The sequence below is a fragment of the Cyprinodon variegatus genome, unplaced genomic scaffold (assembly GCF_000732505.1).
Source record: "Cyprinodon variegatus isolate N-32 unplaced genomic scaffold, C_variegatus-1.0 Scaffold161, whole genome shotgun sequence".
Classification (NCBI taxonomy): Eukaryota; Metazoa; Chordata; class Actinopteri; order Cyprinodontiformes; family Cyprinodontidae; genus Cyprinodon; species Cyprinodon variegatus.
Window position 1 is genome coordinate 751,466 of NW_015150614.1, and position 19,145 is coordinate 770,610.

The 19,145-nt window shown below is 37.1% G+C and overlaps 1 protein-coding gene across 3 annotated transcripts in view; it reads right to left on the reverse strand.

Moving 5' to 3' along the window:
• Positions 1–1,556: 1,556 nt before the first annotated feature.
• Positions 1,557–19,145, reverse strand: part of LOC107086787 (rho guanine nucleotide exchange factor 25-like) — a 74,849-nt gene continuing 57,260 nt past the window's right edge. Inside the window, exons 6-17 of one of the 3 annotated variants that reach the window (XM_015377963.1) lie at positions 16,469–16,535; positions 16,015–16,118; positions 15,722–15,791; positions 11,815–11,904; positions 11,439–11,531; positions 10,965–11,015; positions 10,796–10,873; positions 10,521–10,712; positions 10,150–10,330; positions 8,401–8,630; positions 7,897–8,031; positions 1,557–3,356 (exon numbers count right to left, since the gene is read on the reverse strand). In XM_015377963.1, coding sequence (XP_015233449.1) covers positions 3,234–3,356; positions 7,897–8,031; positions 8,401–8,630; positions 10,150–10,330; positions 10,521–10,712; positions 10,796–10,873; positions 10,965–11,015; positions 11,439–11,531; positions 11,815–11,904; positions 15,722–15,791; positions 16,015–16,118; positions 16,469–16,535 — 1,414 coding nt within the window. In that variant the 3' untranslated portion in view covers positions 1,557–3,233. Of the gene's footprint in view, positions 3,360–7,896; positions 8,032–8,400; positions 8,631–10,149; positions 10,331–10,520; positions 10,713–10,795; positions 10,874–10,964; positions 11,016–11,438; positions 11,532–11,814; positions 11,905–15,721; positions 15,792–16,014; positions 16,119–16,468; positions 16,536–19,145 lie in introns of all 3 variants that reach the window. The other 2 variants (XM_015377962.1, XM_015377964.1) reach the window with 2 other exon arrangements.

A 19,145-nucleotide genomic window follows, 5' to 3' on the forward strand; every position in this document is an offset into this window, starting at 1 on the left:
TCACAGTCTAAGAAACAGGTCCACACTGAAAAATAGGCCAATCTCCAACATCTATGAATAAAGGTGTTGATGGCAGGAGCACAGCTGATATACGGCATTTCTCTCCAGGAAGGTGTCACAGCCAGACAGCAAAATACTTGTTGATAACTAAGGGGAATTAAATGTTCTGAATCAATAAAGTATTTAATCAAATCTTTCATAAAAGTTCAGCATTTCAGATTTTATCTTGTTTCATCTCCTGCCAGGAAACACAGAGTTCTGCAACAAAGAGATGCATTTAAGGTTTGTAACACTCATACTTCCCACACAATTTAGACTTTAAGTAAATTAGTTTTACTTTTTTCAGTCTACGTGGCTGAATAACACTTAAGTTTTATATATCAACAAAAAAGAGTAATAAATTCAGACTAATCGATTACTATAACTATAATCCTATTTCACTAAAGAAATTATGGATCCATTTAATTGTATTGTTAGTTGCTTTTAAATATGTAATATAAATATTTATTTCAGTTATTTATTTATCAATCCAGCAAAAGGATTGGATTCTTTTTAAAATACTTTAAACTCTTTCACTGTAGTTTTTGAGTCCTTCAGATATGCTTTTAATTAAAGTCTTTTACTTTTGCATAGTTTAGCTGCCATAATCCTAAAGGAACACTGTGTAATAATTACGGGATTATCTGACATAAATGGCATATATTAGTTAGATGTATTTATTATCAGCTGTAAACTGAAAGTCTCAATCTTTGTGTTTGCCTTGCCTTAGAAATGAATCTTTATAATTACATAGGAGTGTGTTTGCATTTGTGGTGACAGACATCTTTTGGGCTACGGCATCATAGAGCTGACAAACTAGTGACTGTAGAGATCACCATTATACTTACACACATATATTTAAAGCTACAATGTATAGCTTTAAATACGTGTGCAACCTTATTCAAAAAAAATCCTGATTAGAACGGTCCTAGTCATATTCAGTAAACTAGAAAATGCCTTATTCTGCTTTTTTAAATTAATTTGCTATTTTGAAAAGAGCTGCCTTAAAGTCATTATTAAACATACAAACATACAGAAACACGAGACCTTTTTTAATTGCTGTAATGCAATATTCTCCTCCTTAATAAAATGTTTTTATGTAAGCCATAAGAAGAAAATAAATAACAGAAATAAAGATGTAAAAACATCAGTCTGCATGTAATTGATCCATATAATGTAATCACTATTTCAACAGTGAATGGAGTTACTGTGGTAAAGGAACTTTTCAATAATATTGATTGACTATGATTGAGTATATTACATGAGTGTTTGCATAAGATGGTAAGATTATTCAAGCATGTAGGGATGGTGCTGAAACAGAAGGATTTATGTCTAACAGTTCCTAATTCTCTTTCATCAGCACATCCTGCACCAAATGGTCTGGATATTTACTTTCTAATTAATTTATAGTTTATTATTAAATAGGAACATAAAAGTTGTTGCAAAACAACATCTTCATACTCTAGTTTTTAGGGAGAGAATCTAGAGAAATTAGAAACATGAACACAAACACAATGATTAGTTTCAAAAAGACAACTTTTATTTTATATGATACATCTCTGTCTAGTTGCTCAAATGTGACATTAACCAGCGTTTTTCCGGTGTTATATCCTCTACTGTTGGTTCACTGTGGAGGTATTCCTTTGTGTGTTTCATGCAAAACTGCTTGATCACTCATTCCATGAGAATTCAGTAAAATGACCTGCAGTTAAATGTATTACCGTAATTATCCCAGATTTCAATTTTTACCCTAGTAAAAGGTGGATTTGTTCTCTTTGGAAAGGTTTCCAAGCATCATTTTCAATGTGAGCTCTGAAATTTGAGGCCTTTTGATCTTTGGTGCAGCTGTATGATCAAACTGAACTGGAGGTAAAGGTCTTTTGAGGACCTCTAGTGGCCACATGTAAAGAAGCCATTCTACACTCCTAACTTGTTATTGAAATCCTAACAGAAATTACATTTGAGAGGTTTTGAGTGAGCGATGGCAAACTGAACAGGGGTTGAAAAATCAAAGAGTTGAGCTACAGTCGTTTTTGGCACTTTTTAGGAAGAAGAATATGCAAACAACCAGCTGAATTCATGAGAGTTCTGGGTTATACCCGATCCTTTAAGTAGCAGTACTAACTGTATGTTTGCTTTATGGTATGTACAGTATATGATTCATTAGGGAAAGAGTTATAGAATGTCACAGAGCCTTGACATGATAACAAGTAACTCATAATACAACTTATATTAGTTTAAATCAATCCATTTTTCAAGGATCACAACAGATTCTTGTAATGGGACGTTGTGCCATTCAGTGACCTAGGAGATGTTGCATGCAACGCTTTGGGTGAGTCTCTTTAAATGCATTTTCAGCTCCACTGCAGTTGTCAAAAGAGGGAAAAAGAACTAGGAGGTGACGTCATACCCACAGAAAAACCTCCAGGGGGTTCCTTCATGCCTTCCTGTCCAGATCAAAGGGAGGCCGGTCAAACAGAATATCAGAGCACGCTTGGTGCCCCTCAACACTGTTGTAATAAAGAAAGTTCCTTACTTTTGAATGAAAATTGAGCAAATAAAGTTCTTGTGATGCCCACATCAAATGTTCCTCCTTTCCCCTTCTTGTCAACATAAAAAGCATACTCAGGTGTCAGCAGGGGGGGGTTAAAAACATACTGTGTATGTCTTCATTGCAGGGCATCAGAATGAAACTTAAAGGGAACAAGGAGTCTCTCCTTGCCCGCTTTCATGCATACTAACTCATCCACAAGTCATTGCACAAACACACATTTACACTTAGCTCCAGTGATTGCCCCAATTAGGAATGGAATCATCCAAGATTTAACTCCATCCCTTTCAAAGAGAGGAATACAAACTCTTCAAAAAAAAAAGTAGAAAGCAGAAATTGTCATATCATGGAGTGTTTTCTCATTCTGAGCCCAACAGCATCCCGCTGGGTGCTCTTGGTGTTCACTGGAGGTGATCAAGGCCACATCACCTCCCTTTTAAGTGGTTCTCAAAAAGGGAACCAAGCAGTTTTTTTATATATATATATATATCTTGGGGTTTTTTTTCAGCTTATGGTTCCTCCATACTTCAGGTTCTTTAAAAGTCCCAAAAAACATACACCACAGCCTTGCCTAAACAAACAGTGCACAAGTGGTGTCTTCACGGGTGGAGCATTAGCCACTGTCCTCCTGACGCAGGAGAGTTCAAAGGTCGTCTTCTGCTAGCTGGGCTAGGTTACTGGGGCGCCGACCAGCTGAGGGGCCCGGTAGAGCAGCCTGGGTCACCACATCAGAAGTGGAACCTCTGCGGAAGCCCTCTCCTGCTCTCTGCTGGAAAAGAATGGAACTCTGATCAATGCAATGAACAACACTCTCATAGACAACAGTCTATGAGAGATCAGATTTTTTATTCTTTTACAACACATCTATAAATCCTTCCTAATTTATGCAGGTAAATGAAAGTGTTAAAACTCTGTGCATGTAAAAGGTTTTACTTTGCATACGTAAGGCAATCAGGAAAAGTATTTAAACCACTTAAATGTTTTGAATAATGGTGATTTAATACCATGTACAGTACTTTTGTGTATTTTAATGGGATATTGAACTTTACAATTGAACGGATATAAACTTTGGTCTTATAATCTTTATTGAGTTAATGCAAATCTGAAAACTGCAGTATCAATAAGACTACCTAACCTGACTCCGCCAGATGGATTTGCTCTGCATATCCATCTGGAAACCTTCGGTTGAAGTAATTTTGGGAAGGGGGGGAAATACTGGTTAGCTGATTGGCCTATGTTGGTGATAGACGGGCAAAATAAACCAATCAGATCAACGAAGCATATGACGTACTAACAGCCAGGCTACTCTTGCCGAAACCAGTCGGGAGAAGAGCAAAAACATCTTTTCCTCTGAGAAAAGCCTCAAGAGCAGTGTTTTGCTCTTCTTTCAGTGAAGAAATACTCAGTAATTCCGATAAAACTTGCTCGATAGCCACGCTAACGCTAGTTTCATCGGCTGAAGCCGCCATGTTCTTTAGACTGAACTGTCGCGCTTCTCGTTGCGTCACACCTCAACCCGCCTCAAAGCCAACGCTGATTGGACGTTCGTTTGGTGAACGGCTCCAAATTTTCTTCAACGGAGAGTCTCCAGACTGATTAGCGAGTGAAATCTTGAAAGCTCGCAAGATCAGGATGGTCTCACGAGGCTAAAGACTACCGCCCTTGCAACTGATTATAGAGTACATCTGCTAATACAATTTAATGTCAGTACAATATAGTTATTCTGTGAAGTTGAAGTGAATATACCCCATCATAAAGACAGGGGGACACAACAAAAAGCTCACAGGTACAGTTGCGGAGGGGTTTAAAGCAGGTTTTTTTTTTGTTATAAAACAATATTTTGAGTTTTAAATGTCTCACCCAGCACCTTTCAAGTGCACTAATGCACTTGAAGTGGCCACTTACCTAAATCAAGAGGCCTATGGAGACTCTAGAGAACAACTTTTAGTGGTGGACTTTACAGCTCTAGGCCCGTATCCACAAAGATCCTCAGAATCCTCTAAAATAGCTTAAGATTGTTTCAGCTAGCTTCTGAGAGCAACTACGAGAGAGGAGGCAACATTTTAAACAGAAATTTTAATTTTGTGACACTATCTTCCAAGAGCTGTGATTGGTTAATAGGCAACACCAAGAAAAAAAAACACAAAAAGGCATTTGCGGAGATCACTGCAGATGAAATAAGAGATTATAATTAGACAGGATTATGAAATGTGTGACATAATCAAATTTAGCAAAATATAATTAATTCTCACACTGCATCACTGTGTTTAAATATACACAATTTATATCCTTTTTTTATGTGCTTATTGCTATGTTTACTCATCATGCTGGTCATTTAGCTTTTATTACTGGATAATGCTGTACACTCAGTGCCTGGTTGTATAAAGCTGTTTAATTTAACCTTTATTTACATTAAATGTAAATAAAGGTTGAAAGTAAACTGGACAGAAGAACAGCACCTGCTCCTACTGGAGAGGAGAACAAAGCAGTATTGAAAGGCAAATTTCCTTCTGGGATCAGAGAGCAACAAAGAGGCTGACTGGGAAATGCATCACTGAATGCCTTTCTCTTTGCATTTCAGAGCATCCTGGAATGTTATTCACCTTATTTACACCCCTTTCTGTGTATATAGAGTGTATATTATTGTACTTTATTTTGGCTAGATTTTCTGTTTATCTTTATATTTTCTAAAACTTTTTTCATTTTTTTCAAATGCTATTTCATGGAGAACATACACATATTTAAATGTATCTTCTTTTTTTATGACATCACAAGAAGCTACTTTTAGTCCTAGGATCCTTTATTTGTACCAGCCCTGGGGTCCCAATTATTAAATATTGCATAGAATCCATACTAAAAATGTACCAAACACTGGATAATGGAATAAGCCATGAAAATATCCTGATTTATAAAAACATGAGCACAAACAAAACCAAACAATTTTCCTTTTTAAGATCAACGGCTGCATCAAAGACTCCACCTCCTGTTCAGCCCTCTTCACCCCCACGTTCAACCATAAGAGGTCCATGCAAGGCACTTCATGAATGTCACTGTGCATTTGAATAAGCCAGCTGATCAATGTTATTTATTTATTTACTAATGGCAACCACAGCAAAGAGAGCAAGAAAAAGCACAGTTTAACTTAGGTGTTGGTGAGTGAGGTGGAAAGTCTGAAAAAAATATATTGCGTAAATAAAAGAAGTACTATTAATGAGACCCAAAGAGTCTGATCTATGGACTAATCATATTAACAGGGACATCTAGGCGGCATTACCTTTATCTCTGACGGTGATATCTAAGCTTTATGGATACACTCAGAATTATTTCGTTCCCTTAAGCTGCTTTAGGCAGAGAGTCGATTAATTGTTGGCAATGTTTAACATCTGTGGGAGAATTATCACTGGTAATAGCCGACAAGAGCCAACAGCTGTTAACTGAAACGAAAATCTAGGTAAATAGCAAATAAGATTTAATTTGGGTAAAAATGGCAGCTTTTCTGGGACATCATTTTATTTAGATGTTTCCTAATTCATGGATTATTTAGAGTCTTTAATAAAATGACTGCGGCATGAAGCCTTGTCCATTTTTCATCCATATCAAACATTAGTCCTACCTTTAATTCAATTATATATTATACACCACAGGTTGTTTATTGATATTTAATTGTGTTTCATTAGAACCGATCACCCAGCTACCATTGTTTTACATTAGAGTTGTTAGTTTATCACCTGTGATGAACAGGGACAGCATGGGTCTAGCAGGTATGTCCCTCCAATCCTTTCAGAACATAGATACAACAGCAATGCTGTTTGGAGTCTGATCAGCTGATAAATCAGTCACCATTCTGGGTCAGTAAATATTGTTAATCATTGAAAATGATCGTTTTTCTCTAAAGTCTCTAGCATAGTCACAGCTTCCATCATACACCATCATATGTTATTGTTTAGGTGTTTTTTTAAATCTTTACAGCAACCTTTTAAAATCCTCACATCTTCTAATAGATATGTTAATCTGTGGAAGTCCCCTCATTGATCACCAAGGTGAGAAATGTGATGTGAGGAAATGGTAATATGTTGTGTGGACTTTCATTTTGAAATCAAGCTGGTGTATGAACCTTTGTTTTGAAATTTATGACTGTGGTTTCAGATCCGATAAAGTCGATGCATGATAAAGGCTTAATCCGAAGGGAAATTAAATGTCTGAGGGAATTATGATGCACTCTGGCTTAGGTTCCTGCCTCAGTCACCATAAGTGACACCAGTTTCCCTGTCTCCAAAATTTGTGTTCCCCTATGGATGGTCGGAGTGGCTTGAGGAGCTGAATATTTTCACTCCAATACTGTTTTTTGTAGATCACAGCCTTTGTGTGGAAGTTTGCCTACACAATTTTCAAGTCACTTTTTTGTGCATACACTCGCTTTATAAAGGAAGCTCCTGCTCTTATTGGGAAGGTGTAAACAGCAATGTTTTTAAAAGAAAAACGTAGGAAGTTCTGTTTGCAGACGTAATGAGAGAGAAAGGCCTTTTGTTCTGATGAGACCAAATAAACTGAAAATCCACTTTTTGCATGTGAAAAACTGATGGAGAATACACACTTTAGATATTTTTTTCTGATTCTGGTCTATTGAGTGAAACTTAAAAAACATTATCTTCAACTATACAATACAGTGCCTCCGATGGTCTTATATTTCCAGTAAAATTTTATTACATTTTTTTTTTTCTTTAAAGTGACACAATGTAAGAAAGTTCATTGTTTTTTAATATCCCAATCATTGCAGTTGCTCATATTGCATCATTAGACTAGGAAACAATTATGTGCATTTGATAGGCATCTCTCTGCCTTCCCTGTCTGGCGCAGGCCTACTTCCTGTTTAGTTATAACTTATCTGTTAGCCAAATGACAAAAAGAGGTCTTCCTGATGATTACATAAACAAATTCACAAAATTCTACTTTTGACAGACAAGATTCCTCTAAAATTATCCATTTAGTTTTATTTTAATAAATGGTCTTCTTACTCAGTCTATCTGTTTCCTGTTTTATCTATGATAGATTAGGATTATGCCCATTTCCTCCATAAGGGGGGGATGTTACTCTCCTTATTAAATGAAAAGATTCCTTGAGACATGTGTGTATATATAAAGTGTTGCAGTTTAATTTGTTGTTAGATGCGGCAAAATGGTCTGTAATTATTTCCCCAGTGGCTTGTTTTTCTCTGGTCTGCAATCTGCAGCTTGCTTGTCATCCTTCTTGTTGACTCAATAGCACAATATTTGAAATTATGCACCAAACTATTGCTTATGCTTTACCTGTGCACACTGTGTGGCCGGAGTGTAAAGCCCGTTTGATACAGCTGGACAGGTTGGCTGATCAGAGAGACCCAGTCGGACATGTGATGGTGAAGCAGTATGGGAGTCAGCAGAGCATGGCTGCACCACAATGGCCTGCAGATGTGGGCAAGAAAAAGTAAATCAGTCAGTACTGAAAGATATTAATCAAATCCAGCTTTTTTCCAGCTATATTTAAATTCTTAACATCCCCCTTCCACTTATGGAGGACCTGTGCATCAACCTAATCTATCAGAGATAAAACAGACTAAAGATCATTAATAAAAATAAAAATAAGTGATTAATTTAAAACAAATCCTGGCAGTCAAAAGCAGACTTTTGTGAATCTATTCATCAGGAAGACCTCCCTTTGTCATCCTCATGTTAACAGATAAGTTTCTAGAATAGTATGCACTGAAAAACTGGGCTGAAAAGGGGAACACCAGTGGTACTGCACACATGAGCACTACAGCTTAAGATACCTACACCCCTCAATGAGAAGGTCTCATTCGGCCCTTGGCTCTGGCTTTGGCTCGGCAAGTAGAGCGCCGGCAGAGAGGTGTTGTGAGAGTGGAGGGAGGGCAGCTTATGGCGGTCAATGGAGGCAGATGAGTGGGGCCGCAAGGCACTGGCAGCAGACAGAGGGGGCCTCATGCTGCGGCCCAGGCTATTGGACTTGCTCTCTCGTCGCTGATATTCGATTGGTGATTGTAAGGCTGAGAGAAAAATGAAAAAGGAGGAACTTTAGACACATTTCTGCAAGTGTGTAAAAGAGCATTTTATGAAATGTATGCATCGTTATGGTTTTGCCCCATTAGTTTAATTATGTGGCAAGGTCTTTTTTCCTGTTCTTGTTGATGTAACAGTGTTATGACATGTAGTAATCCATTATTTATAGGTTTGGAGCAACACACAGAGGCTCATTGATGTTAGCATCCCATACAAAATAAACAATTCTAGTGTGTTATTAACCGTTTATTAAATGTTTGATAATCTCTTACATAAGTTGGCAATGACTAAAAAGATGCTTATATTTTATTTTATCCATATCTATAAACCACTAACATTTTATATATTTATCTCCTTTTGCAAACTGTATGATACAAGTCTAAAAACTCTCATAGCTTATTTACTAAAATATTTTACGTCTGGAGACTTATTAAACTTTACACACAGAGTGTTTAATGACTTATGTTTAGAAAGAATATGTTTAACAAAAAGCTTTCCTTAAAGTGGGCATTACTCCCTTACAGGCGCAGAGCATGACTAAAATTCTGAATTATTTTTCAATGCATTTTCAGTCTGAGTTCAATGTCAGGTCATACAAAAAATGATCCAGAAATGTATCGCTGCTAAAACTGATAATCCCTAATGGGAAATTTGCTTTGCAAACAGCAGTCCCAATAAAATGGCAGCTCAGCCAACCATTTTATTATCACACCAAGCTCAAGGCTTCAACCCCTTTACCACACAGTGTAACAATGGTCATTTTGGTCAGACCACAGGTCATGTCTGCTAAAAATTATGCACTTTGTTTAGGCATGCATCTAGGAGTGAATTTCTGATCTGCAACATGGCCTTTTGTATTTTACATTTATTTCTTACCAACTGCAGTCAACATTTTCATGAGATTTTGGGTTTTTTTTGCATTTGTTCTGGGTTTAATGCCAAAATTTTTGTTCTGCAAAATATTCATCTGCAGGACCAAAACCATTATATCATCCCAGGACATTTCCACAGAATCGACATTTGTATGAATAATCATTTAAACAAATAAACTTCATGCAATTTGATGTTGTGCCCAAAGATCAACCTCACTTGAAAAGGTCTACTGTTCTCTTTCAGATACTTTCAAACATATTTTCTATGTTTTAAAAGATGAGATGTATCTTAAAATACCTTTTGATGCACTTCAACCTAACCCAAATTTCAGAAACTAAAATGCTATAACATCTTCTCCTAAGATTTTACAGACTGTTGAAACGTCAAGCAATCTTTCTGATGTAACTTCTCTATATGTTGGCATTAAGCAAATAAATAACTTATCTTAAACAAGAAAAGTAAGAATGTTTTAATGTCAGAACATGAGAAAAAGTAGGCATCTTTTGATACAGCAGGTTTTTAATTGAATCTGTTGAATAAAATCTAATGGCATGCTCAAAGATTGGTGGAAAAAAAACACCATTTATGAATCTTAGAAATACCGGACATCGTTTTAATCATGTCGGATCATACCATTAAGGAAGTTGCGCTGACTCTCCAGGATTTGAACCACATCATTAACCCAAGCTCTGCAGATCTCTGGAGAGGAGCCCTGCAGCTGGTATCTCACCACACTCCCATCCGAGTTTCGTGAGGTCAGTACAAAACGTGCATCATCACCATCCACAGTGGGCTCCACCCCCAGGCAGCTAACCTGCAAAACATCACAATCTTACTACCACCTGGGAGAAAAACATCCTGGTGATTAGCTTGGTAAATTCTCTGAGGAGATCACAGCGGGTAGTTACATAACACGTTAATTTAGAATTAGTGTTATGCAGATCTGTTGTGTAACTCACAACTTGGGTGGGTGGTTAGATATTTTTTACTATTTCTTCACACACCTTGATGCTGCTTTTAAAGATGTATCCAGGTATGGAGAAGCCTTTTTTTCTGTCGATGGGTTCGCTAAAGATAACCAACTGCTCAAACAGGAATACTCGTCTCTCCTTGGCTCGAGACAGAAAGCCACTGTCCTGCTCTGTGACGGTGAAGGTGTCCTGCTGCAGCAGCTTTCCCTGGGCTGTGATCTTTCCCTGGCACACAGACATGAAAAACAGATGAAGCCTGATGCTTCTCCTCTACCTTATGCAGTTGAAAAGCTGCAGTGAATACATACCTCAAAGCCTTGCAATCTACCCACATTCATCATGTCATTGCAACGTTTTGGCACGAAGCACATCACTTCAACTGCTTTCTGTTAGCATGACAAAGATTCACTTTATTTACACGGACGCTCACATTCAAAGGTATCTTTAAAGCAGAAATGTTTCCACCAGGACACCCACCTCCAACTCTTCAGTGTCCATCCCAGCTTTGGTGTAATATTTCAAAAAGTCCTGTAGAAAATAAACACAGCATGGTAACCAGAGCATTCCAGGTTTATTACTCAGAGTGAGGTGAGGACATCTGGTGCTCTGCTTATGGGTTTTTAATTCATTCATTCATTAGAGTGCTAAAAAGAAAAGTAGAAGGAATTTTACACAACTGACCAGAATTTTACAATTACCTTCAAAGACATTTATGTGTTTGTGTTTAAGTCTTCTGGCAGGGAGAGAATCTCATTCTCTAATTTGCTTCTTCCTCTGTTAGCGGAAAGCAGCCTGACAGACAATATGTTCAGTATGTGTCTTGATGATTTAAGCACATGATGTTTACATAAGCCCCTATGCCACAGCTGTGTGTATTTCTGACAGCTGCCCATTGCATGTGTTTGGGTTGTTGGTGTGTGGTCGGCAGCAAAGAAACGCGTCATTTGTTACCTTGAGCAAAAGCTGGTACTTCATAATCCGCTGCACAGGTTTGATGAGCAGGTCATTGAGCTGCAACCTGTGTCCCAGCTGCTGTCGGAGCTCCTGGATGAAAAAAAGGGGAGAAAACAGAAGCAATCGTCATGTCAGCAACATTTCAAATTGACAGCCAATACAATCGAATTAAATCTAAAGTGATTAAAGTCAGATTGTGAGAACGAAGTGGCAGACCGAAATGGATTGAGGGGTTATTAAAGCACAGCGCAGACATCGATACACGTTAAACATTAGGGAACATGGGACAGATGGGCTCAAGGTGGGCTTGGAGAAAACATCAGCCACAGATTTAACTGTTTAGTATTCCGTTAAAGGATTTGGCATTTCTCACCTCAAAGTAGGTCTCAATATACTCTGAGACAATATGTTCCGACTTTGGCTTGTTTTGACAGTACACTACATACATGTGAAGACGTCTCTCCTGGAAACCAAGACAAGACACATTTAATATCAATCCAGTGGGCTTTTGGAACAAATTAGTAAATACTACAATTGCCTTTTAAACTATAACTACATAACAAATACATCTAAAAACAAATTGCACACATTATTATCACATATTGGAATATCTAAGATGTATGTTCAATTGCATTCAATTAAAAAGCATTTTGTAAAAGAATCACATCCTTTCATGCATATGTACATTCATCCATTCATTGTTATTCATGTGAATAATAACAGTCCAGGCAAAGCTTCAGCAAATAACATAATGCGATTAAGTGCTGAATTTTATCTGGTAACTGCAATGATATTTTCACAACTTTACCAGACGTTTTCATAGATTTTGTTTCAGTGCTGCATATGTGGACCATTTACAGAGTCTCCAACAGCACTATGATACCAATTCTATTCGCTTCAGTTCAGGTCGTCTCAACTTTACACCAGTGGTTTTCCATTACATTTAAGTATTGCAGCAATGTGTCTGGGGTCATCCTAGCAAGGTGTCCTCACTGTCTTCATGGGATGCAAACATAAGAAACAACTTCTGCACAGTTTGTAGCTTTTAGTCCGAATAAAAAGGAGGGAGCCAAAAAAGGCAAGTTAAAGCAAGGCAAGGCACTCTGAAAAAGTAGCGGAGAGAGAGTGTAGCCATGGAGCAGCATCAGATTGAAGGATATGATCAACAGGACAAATGAGGATAAGCTACAGGCTACCTAATGCTGGGTTACTTTAGTTTTCATCTACAGAAAAATCCAGCTATACAGCAATCAAACAGTAATGTCAAGTTATTATATTTATGTTTTTGATTTGCATGTACATAAAGGGAACTCCTTAGGGTATCAGTGTGGACAAATCTTCTGACATGGTGTTTTCAGCATGACGTAGTGCAGTTGAAACTGCAGCCAAAAAGATGGGGAAAAATGTTTATCTGTGACCATTGCTAATTGCTTATTGTAGAATTTGCTGGTCACTTTTCCAAACAGGAGATAAAAACAGGGTGTAATATAGAATCTTAACATTTGAAACAAAAATGGAACTTTTTTGCAATAGTAACGAAATGATGTGGTTTGCTTCTTGACATTACGAGGGAAGATTTAAAAAAGGGGGGGGGGGTTCACCCTGAGTTTTTGTTGATGTGTTGGGCTGTCTTTTGTCTAGTTAGTCTGGTTTCTGTTGGGATGAGAAGCAGCACAACAGTGATTTGTCTGCAACTGCTGCATCTTTGAAGCTGACACTGTCTGGTATTTCTACTCCACTGTAACTATTTGGCAGGGGAATGCAGATTTGCAGTCCTAAGAGACCTTATGGCTTTATATGTAAATGAGCAGCAGGTTATGTATAATTTACCCAAGCCACCATTCTCTGTAACCAGAGCCTTTACAACCTGTCCATGTATAACAGCACCTAGCAACTGGCCCGCCTAGATCTGTTGACTGCATGCAATAGAATAAACAGTCCTTGTCCATGTATGAATGACTATTCTGTGTGTCAGCCCCTCTAGTACTTAGTATAAATCTGTTATTACATGTGTTTACAGCCGCCATGTGTGCAAGTGAGCAAGCAGGGTGCATATTGGTGACACGGATCTTGTTAAAAGCAGCTCGAGCTTTCTGCTTTTCATTAGGGCCGTGTTCCCAGTCTGCTTGTTTTCACAGTTTGACACCGTGCTTAGATTTAGTTGGAGCTTTTTTTAATCCCCTACAGGCTTTTTAAGTTGATTATCCACTGGGGTTAAATCTTTCTGGATTCCAAAAATGATCTTCAATAAGAGTATGAGGGAACAGAAAGAAAAAGGAGAGATCTTTGACTTAATTATGTTTGAAGAAGAAATAAAGCCTAGCTACTTGAACTGCCTATTCGAGTCTACCAAGACTGCATGTGCCACCACTTAACCAAAATACATAAATCTAATTTTACTCCCCCTTGTGACGCCATAGTGACTCTAATCATCTCTTCAGCTACTCAGTTGTTTAGGTCCTAAGTTTCAACAAGACATTTTTGTGTCCAAATTCATGATTTGCAACTTTACAGACATTTCCCTGGGGTAAAATGAAGCTTAGCACTTGGTCTTCCTCCTTCCTTTATAATACCTGCTATAAGGTGGTGCAAATCTTTCATACATTTAATTTATATTTTTATACTATTACAACCAATTATCACATTTATTTTCCCGGGAAGCAGATTTGTGACTTCTCACTTCAGCAGTTATGCCTCTTGGTGTGAAATAGTCATGATTTACTTTTTTAGGAGTTAGAGTATCCTTCAATAAGTGAAATAAAATATATAACTGTTATATTTGGTACTTTGGAAAACTTTAAAACTGGTAAGTGTTAGGTAGGATATTGTTTGGAGATATTTTTCTCCATTGATGGACAAATTACATGGGGGATGATTACCGTAGTACTTGATTATCTTAATGCGCAAAACCCTTAATATATGTTGTTTAGACAAAACATCACTTGCAGGCCCCTTTTTATTAACCTTTCCTCTCTGCCCTCGTCTGCTGAGAAAGGTACATTTACAATTTTGGAAGTTGACTTTTTTAAACAAAGAAACATGAGTTTTTTGTGGAAAATCCATCCATACATCTTCTGCCTATTCTGTCAGGGTTGCTGTGGGTCTATGGGTGAGTGGCGGGGTACACCCTGGACTGGTTGCTACACTATATTGGTTTCCTGGTTATTTCAAAGTAGGTTTTAGAATATTTTTAAGTTTTAAAGTTCCTTTAAAGTTGGCTGCATTTATCTCCCTAAACTGTTGCATCCATCTTGACCATTGATCTTCCTCCTTTTGATCAGTAGACCAAATAATTTTACTTGCTTCAGATATATTGCAAACTCACACTGCAAAAACGAGCTAGAAATAAGTACCGGTACAAATTTCTTAAATTAAGTGTATTCAACCTTAATTTGAGTAGGTAAATTAGATAGTTTGCCAATGGAATGAGTATTTTTACTCTTAAAATAAGATGATTAGATAATATGTTCTTGAAATAAGAGAATTCAACTGTGTTTTCTTATTTTAAGTGTAAATTGTCTTGTTCCATTGGCAAAAAATTTATCTTTTACCTCCTCAATTCAAGAACAAATGCACTTATTTTAAGAAAAAATGACTTATCTAGATTTAGATTTTTTGCAGTGCACAGTAATACAAAAAAGCTGACCTCACTTTTTGCTACTTTTTATCCTACTTGTTCCATTTTTGCATAACCTCCCCAGTCTGTACCTTTGCAGTCTTGACTGTTTTGCACTTGATTTTTTTTTTGTTTTTTTCGATTCGATCCGACTTGTTGTTGTTTTATGTTGCTATATAAATAAAGTGGTAAAAGGTCATTCTTAATAGTGAAACTTTGTCTTGCACTTGTGTTTCTGGTTTATTCTTGGCACTGGATATGTCAACAGATGGGATTCAGGTTCTGGGGGAAAACAATTGTTTTACATCAAAAAGTTTAAGATGAGGATTTGTTTTCATCTTCCTTTATTGGTTGTTTTTATGTTTTCTTCTTTTTCCCTTTGGCTTGTTTTGACTGGTTCAGCTTAGACTCTTAAATCCCCCAGGATGACTGATTTCACTGAGCAGGGCTGTTAAAAGCCCAACCTGACCGACGCATATCAGTAAAAGGGAAGTGGAAGGAACATGGCTGGGAGTGGAGGGAGGAAAGGAAAGAGCTCTGTCTGTTTTCTTTCCTTTCTTTTTTTCCATAACACCCAACACAGCAAGGAAGCAGACACAGACCCACCTACTCCAATTTTGTACACGTATGTGTTTACTTTTACATGCTGTGTAGATATACTCACATGTTTAATAAAGAGCTGAGCCAACCTTTCTGGCTCCACCAAACACTTCTCCAGCTCTCCCAGGAAGTAGCTACACAAACAGAAACACACACTTTTAGGCACACAAATACACAAACATAACCGTCCTCCCAAAAACGGAAGTTCAGATTTACTTAGTGAACTTTTGTTCCTTCTTTTTTTCCACTTGGACACAACCGCAGATCAAAGTTTTCCTTTCACTTTGTCTGCTTTTAAAACATGGAGCTTTCAGCATTCCCCTTACAGGGAAAATTCCTTAAATAGTTGGGACTCACTCTTTATGCCAGTCATATATTTGGTGAATGTTTCCAAAAACAATCTTGTCCTTTCCTTTCATATCATCTGGAACACCTTTGGAACTCATTGTGGCCATGTAGCCCTACAAAAGAAGAACAAAAACTCGATCATACCAGTGGTAAATAGCTAAGTTGTTACAGCAAAGAGCAGCAATCCCACACAAGATAAAACTAATCTTTTATTAACTCTCAGATGGCAAGAATTCCTCTCTAAACCAAAATATCTGCCGCTATTTAAAGCATCAGGAGATGGATTGTGCAGTAATATAATACTCCTTAGGCTTATAATTCATTAAATCTGCTTAGGCCTGGAGACGGTGGGATGGATGCAGACCAAAGCGAGGCGCAAAGTGAAGGGATTGGGATGATTAGGAGCTGAAGTTCTCTTTGATAGGCTGGGTGGATGAATGTCAGTGCAGACTGTGAGGTTTACCTCCACTATGAAACCCAGGTCTGCCACATAGTACTTCTCTGTCTCTATAAGCTCCTGCAGTACATACCTATAGTGGAAAAAAGTGGAAATGATTAGTGTTAGCATAAGTATTCTACTCCTTAAAACACATGTAGGCTCTTCAATAATTTGAAGAATTTTCCTTTTGCCTAAAAAAAAAAAAAAAAAAAAAAAAAAAAAAAAGCACTTGGTTGCTGCTTATCTGGAAAAGACGTCATGAATCGGGGCATGTTACAGGGAGGAACGCAGACAGTATTTAATTTGTGCACTTTTACTTGAATAAATCTAATTTAGCAGAATGTTTTGTGAATGTTTTTTGAAGTCAACTACCAGCAGATCAGCTGCGCACAGAAAAAATGTAGACTCACGCATGTTTTAAATTAGCCTGAAATATCACTGCATAACTTCAGTATAAAACATATTAGCTGCAGATTACCAGTCAGGTTAGAAGCAGATTGCATAAAATAATGCTTTGCTTTGCACGACAATTCAGAAGCATTTGTTTTCTTCTAAATAGCTGTCAGTTTATGTATGTCATGCTTACATCGTACACTGCTTAAACTAAACTACTTTTATTTAAGAATATCAAAAGTAGCCTCTTGCTTTGGAAAACAACATTTAGTTTTCCCTTTTTTCAGTTTTATGGAAACTAGATTAACATTTTAAGTACTCATGGAGGAAGTGTGAGCAGGTGTCTAAAAAAAACAAAGTCTCTTTTTTTATCCATAAATAAAGAAAAGAAGTAGCAGTAGCTAATTAGGAGCTGAGTCATGCTAAAGTCTTTATGGATCAGATTGCATGCATGCTGCATGCACTACTTAAATGATATTTTCTGCAAATTTAACACACTGGCAGAGTGGGTAGGAGGCCCTCTGGTGTGTGGCAGGTATGAGTAACATTACTCCTTAATATGTGGTTCGAAACTGGAATATCACCCCTGATCACCATAAACACTTATTTCTAGCTGGATAATCTTTACTCATTCAGCACAGTTTGCCTCATCTTTTTGTTCATAATTACCTCACCCTAAATCATATTTTCTCATACCCACCTTCTACATTCCTCCTAATAACTCTTTTTCAAGAATTATTTTATTAATCTCAGTTTTTTCATTAAATAACAAAATACTTTATTTCACACAAAGTACTTCTGGTTGTTAACAGGACAATGGAGATGCAGTTGTGTATGTTTAGTCTGATTGAAATCAAAACAGCCCAAATCAGAATGTCATTTCATTTAATTGCATTACCACTTACGGTTTAAATGTAAAATTTTGTTATGCTTTCCTTGATCTGATTTCTCTTTTTGCCAAAATTAATGGATTTTAAGAGTCATAAGTTGACTTGCAAACCAAGACATAATTTTCGCATCTAAACCATCATTTTAAACTCAGTTCAAACCAGTACGCAAGTTGTTGAAGATTGGTTTGTTCCTTAAACTGAATGCAGTAGGATGGTATGTAGCAGACCAAGTCATATCAATTCATAACAGTACAGACGAAGAGATATGGTGTATGGTTCAAATACTGAATTCAGAATAGAGGTCTGAAAAGTGTGGCATGCATTTTAGCTAACCTGCTCTTTTTTAACATTCTGTAAAGCCCCCCTCAGCTGTTTAATAACCACAGCTGCAGATCTTCTGGGCTATGTCTCTATCTGCTCTATCTATATAGTCACATTTAATCATTACAATATGAGATTCATGTGTCAGATTCAAAGGACCTTTTGACAATAGCAACCAAAAAAAGTAGGTGTGATATAAATTTTTCATTTAGCCTTCATGTCTGTATTTGCAAATTTATATACATATTTTGATATTCTAACCTTAGATTTTGTGTTTTTATTTGCTTTAAACAGGTGATCATCATAATTAACATAAATTAAAGCTTAAGAACATAAATCTGTGAATTATTATTCTACATAAGGCGTGCTTCACGTGGTGAAAACAATTACTGGAATAAATCCCTCTTTAAGAAATATAAAAAATGATTAAATACGGCTGTATGTTTGGTATTGTGCCAGAGGCTTCACTTTTTCAAGTGTTTTGCGCCCTCTAACTATCTATAAGTACTTGCCGAGCTGAGAGCTTCTTCACTGACAGACTGCAGCATCCTAAATCTATAAAAGAATGTGTTGCAGATATTTCCTCCAAGCAGCTGCTAAACCCCATTACTGCTCCCAACAAGCTCTATATACATCTACATCCCTTCGTATTTTTACACATAACACAAACACACTATTGTACATAAACATACATAAAAACAGACATTTTTGCATGTAGATCAGGGGTTATATTTTAGCCTCATCTGACCACAGCGTGTTCCTTGTGTCCTCTGTCTGTTTGCTTGTTTCTTCTTCAAACCATCATCAGTAGAAGGTACAGAGCCTGGTTCTGCTAAGGGTTTGTTATTTTTAAAATTACATTTTTTCCTCTCAAGTTTTGCTGCATGCATGCTCAACGTGGGGGATTGCTGTAGAGTCAATGACACAATACAAGCAAATGTCTACTGTTGCCACATGCTCATCCAGAATTAACTAATCTTGTAAAGTCAGTGACTCAATGCAATCAGTTGGGTTTCCTTATACACAGAAAATGTTTCACCAATCTATCTGTATGACTCGATTCAATTGTCTCTGTAAAGTGCCTTGAGGCGACATGT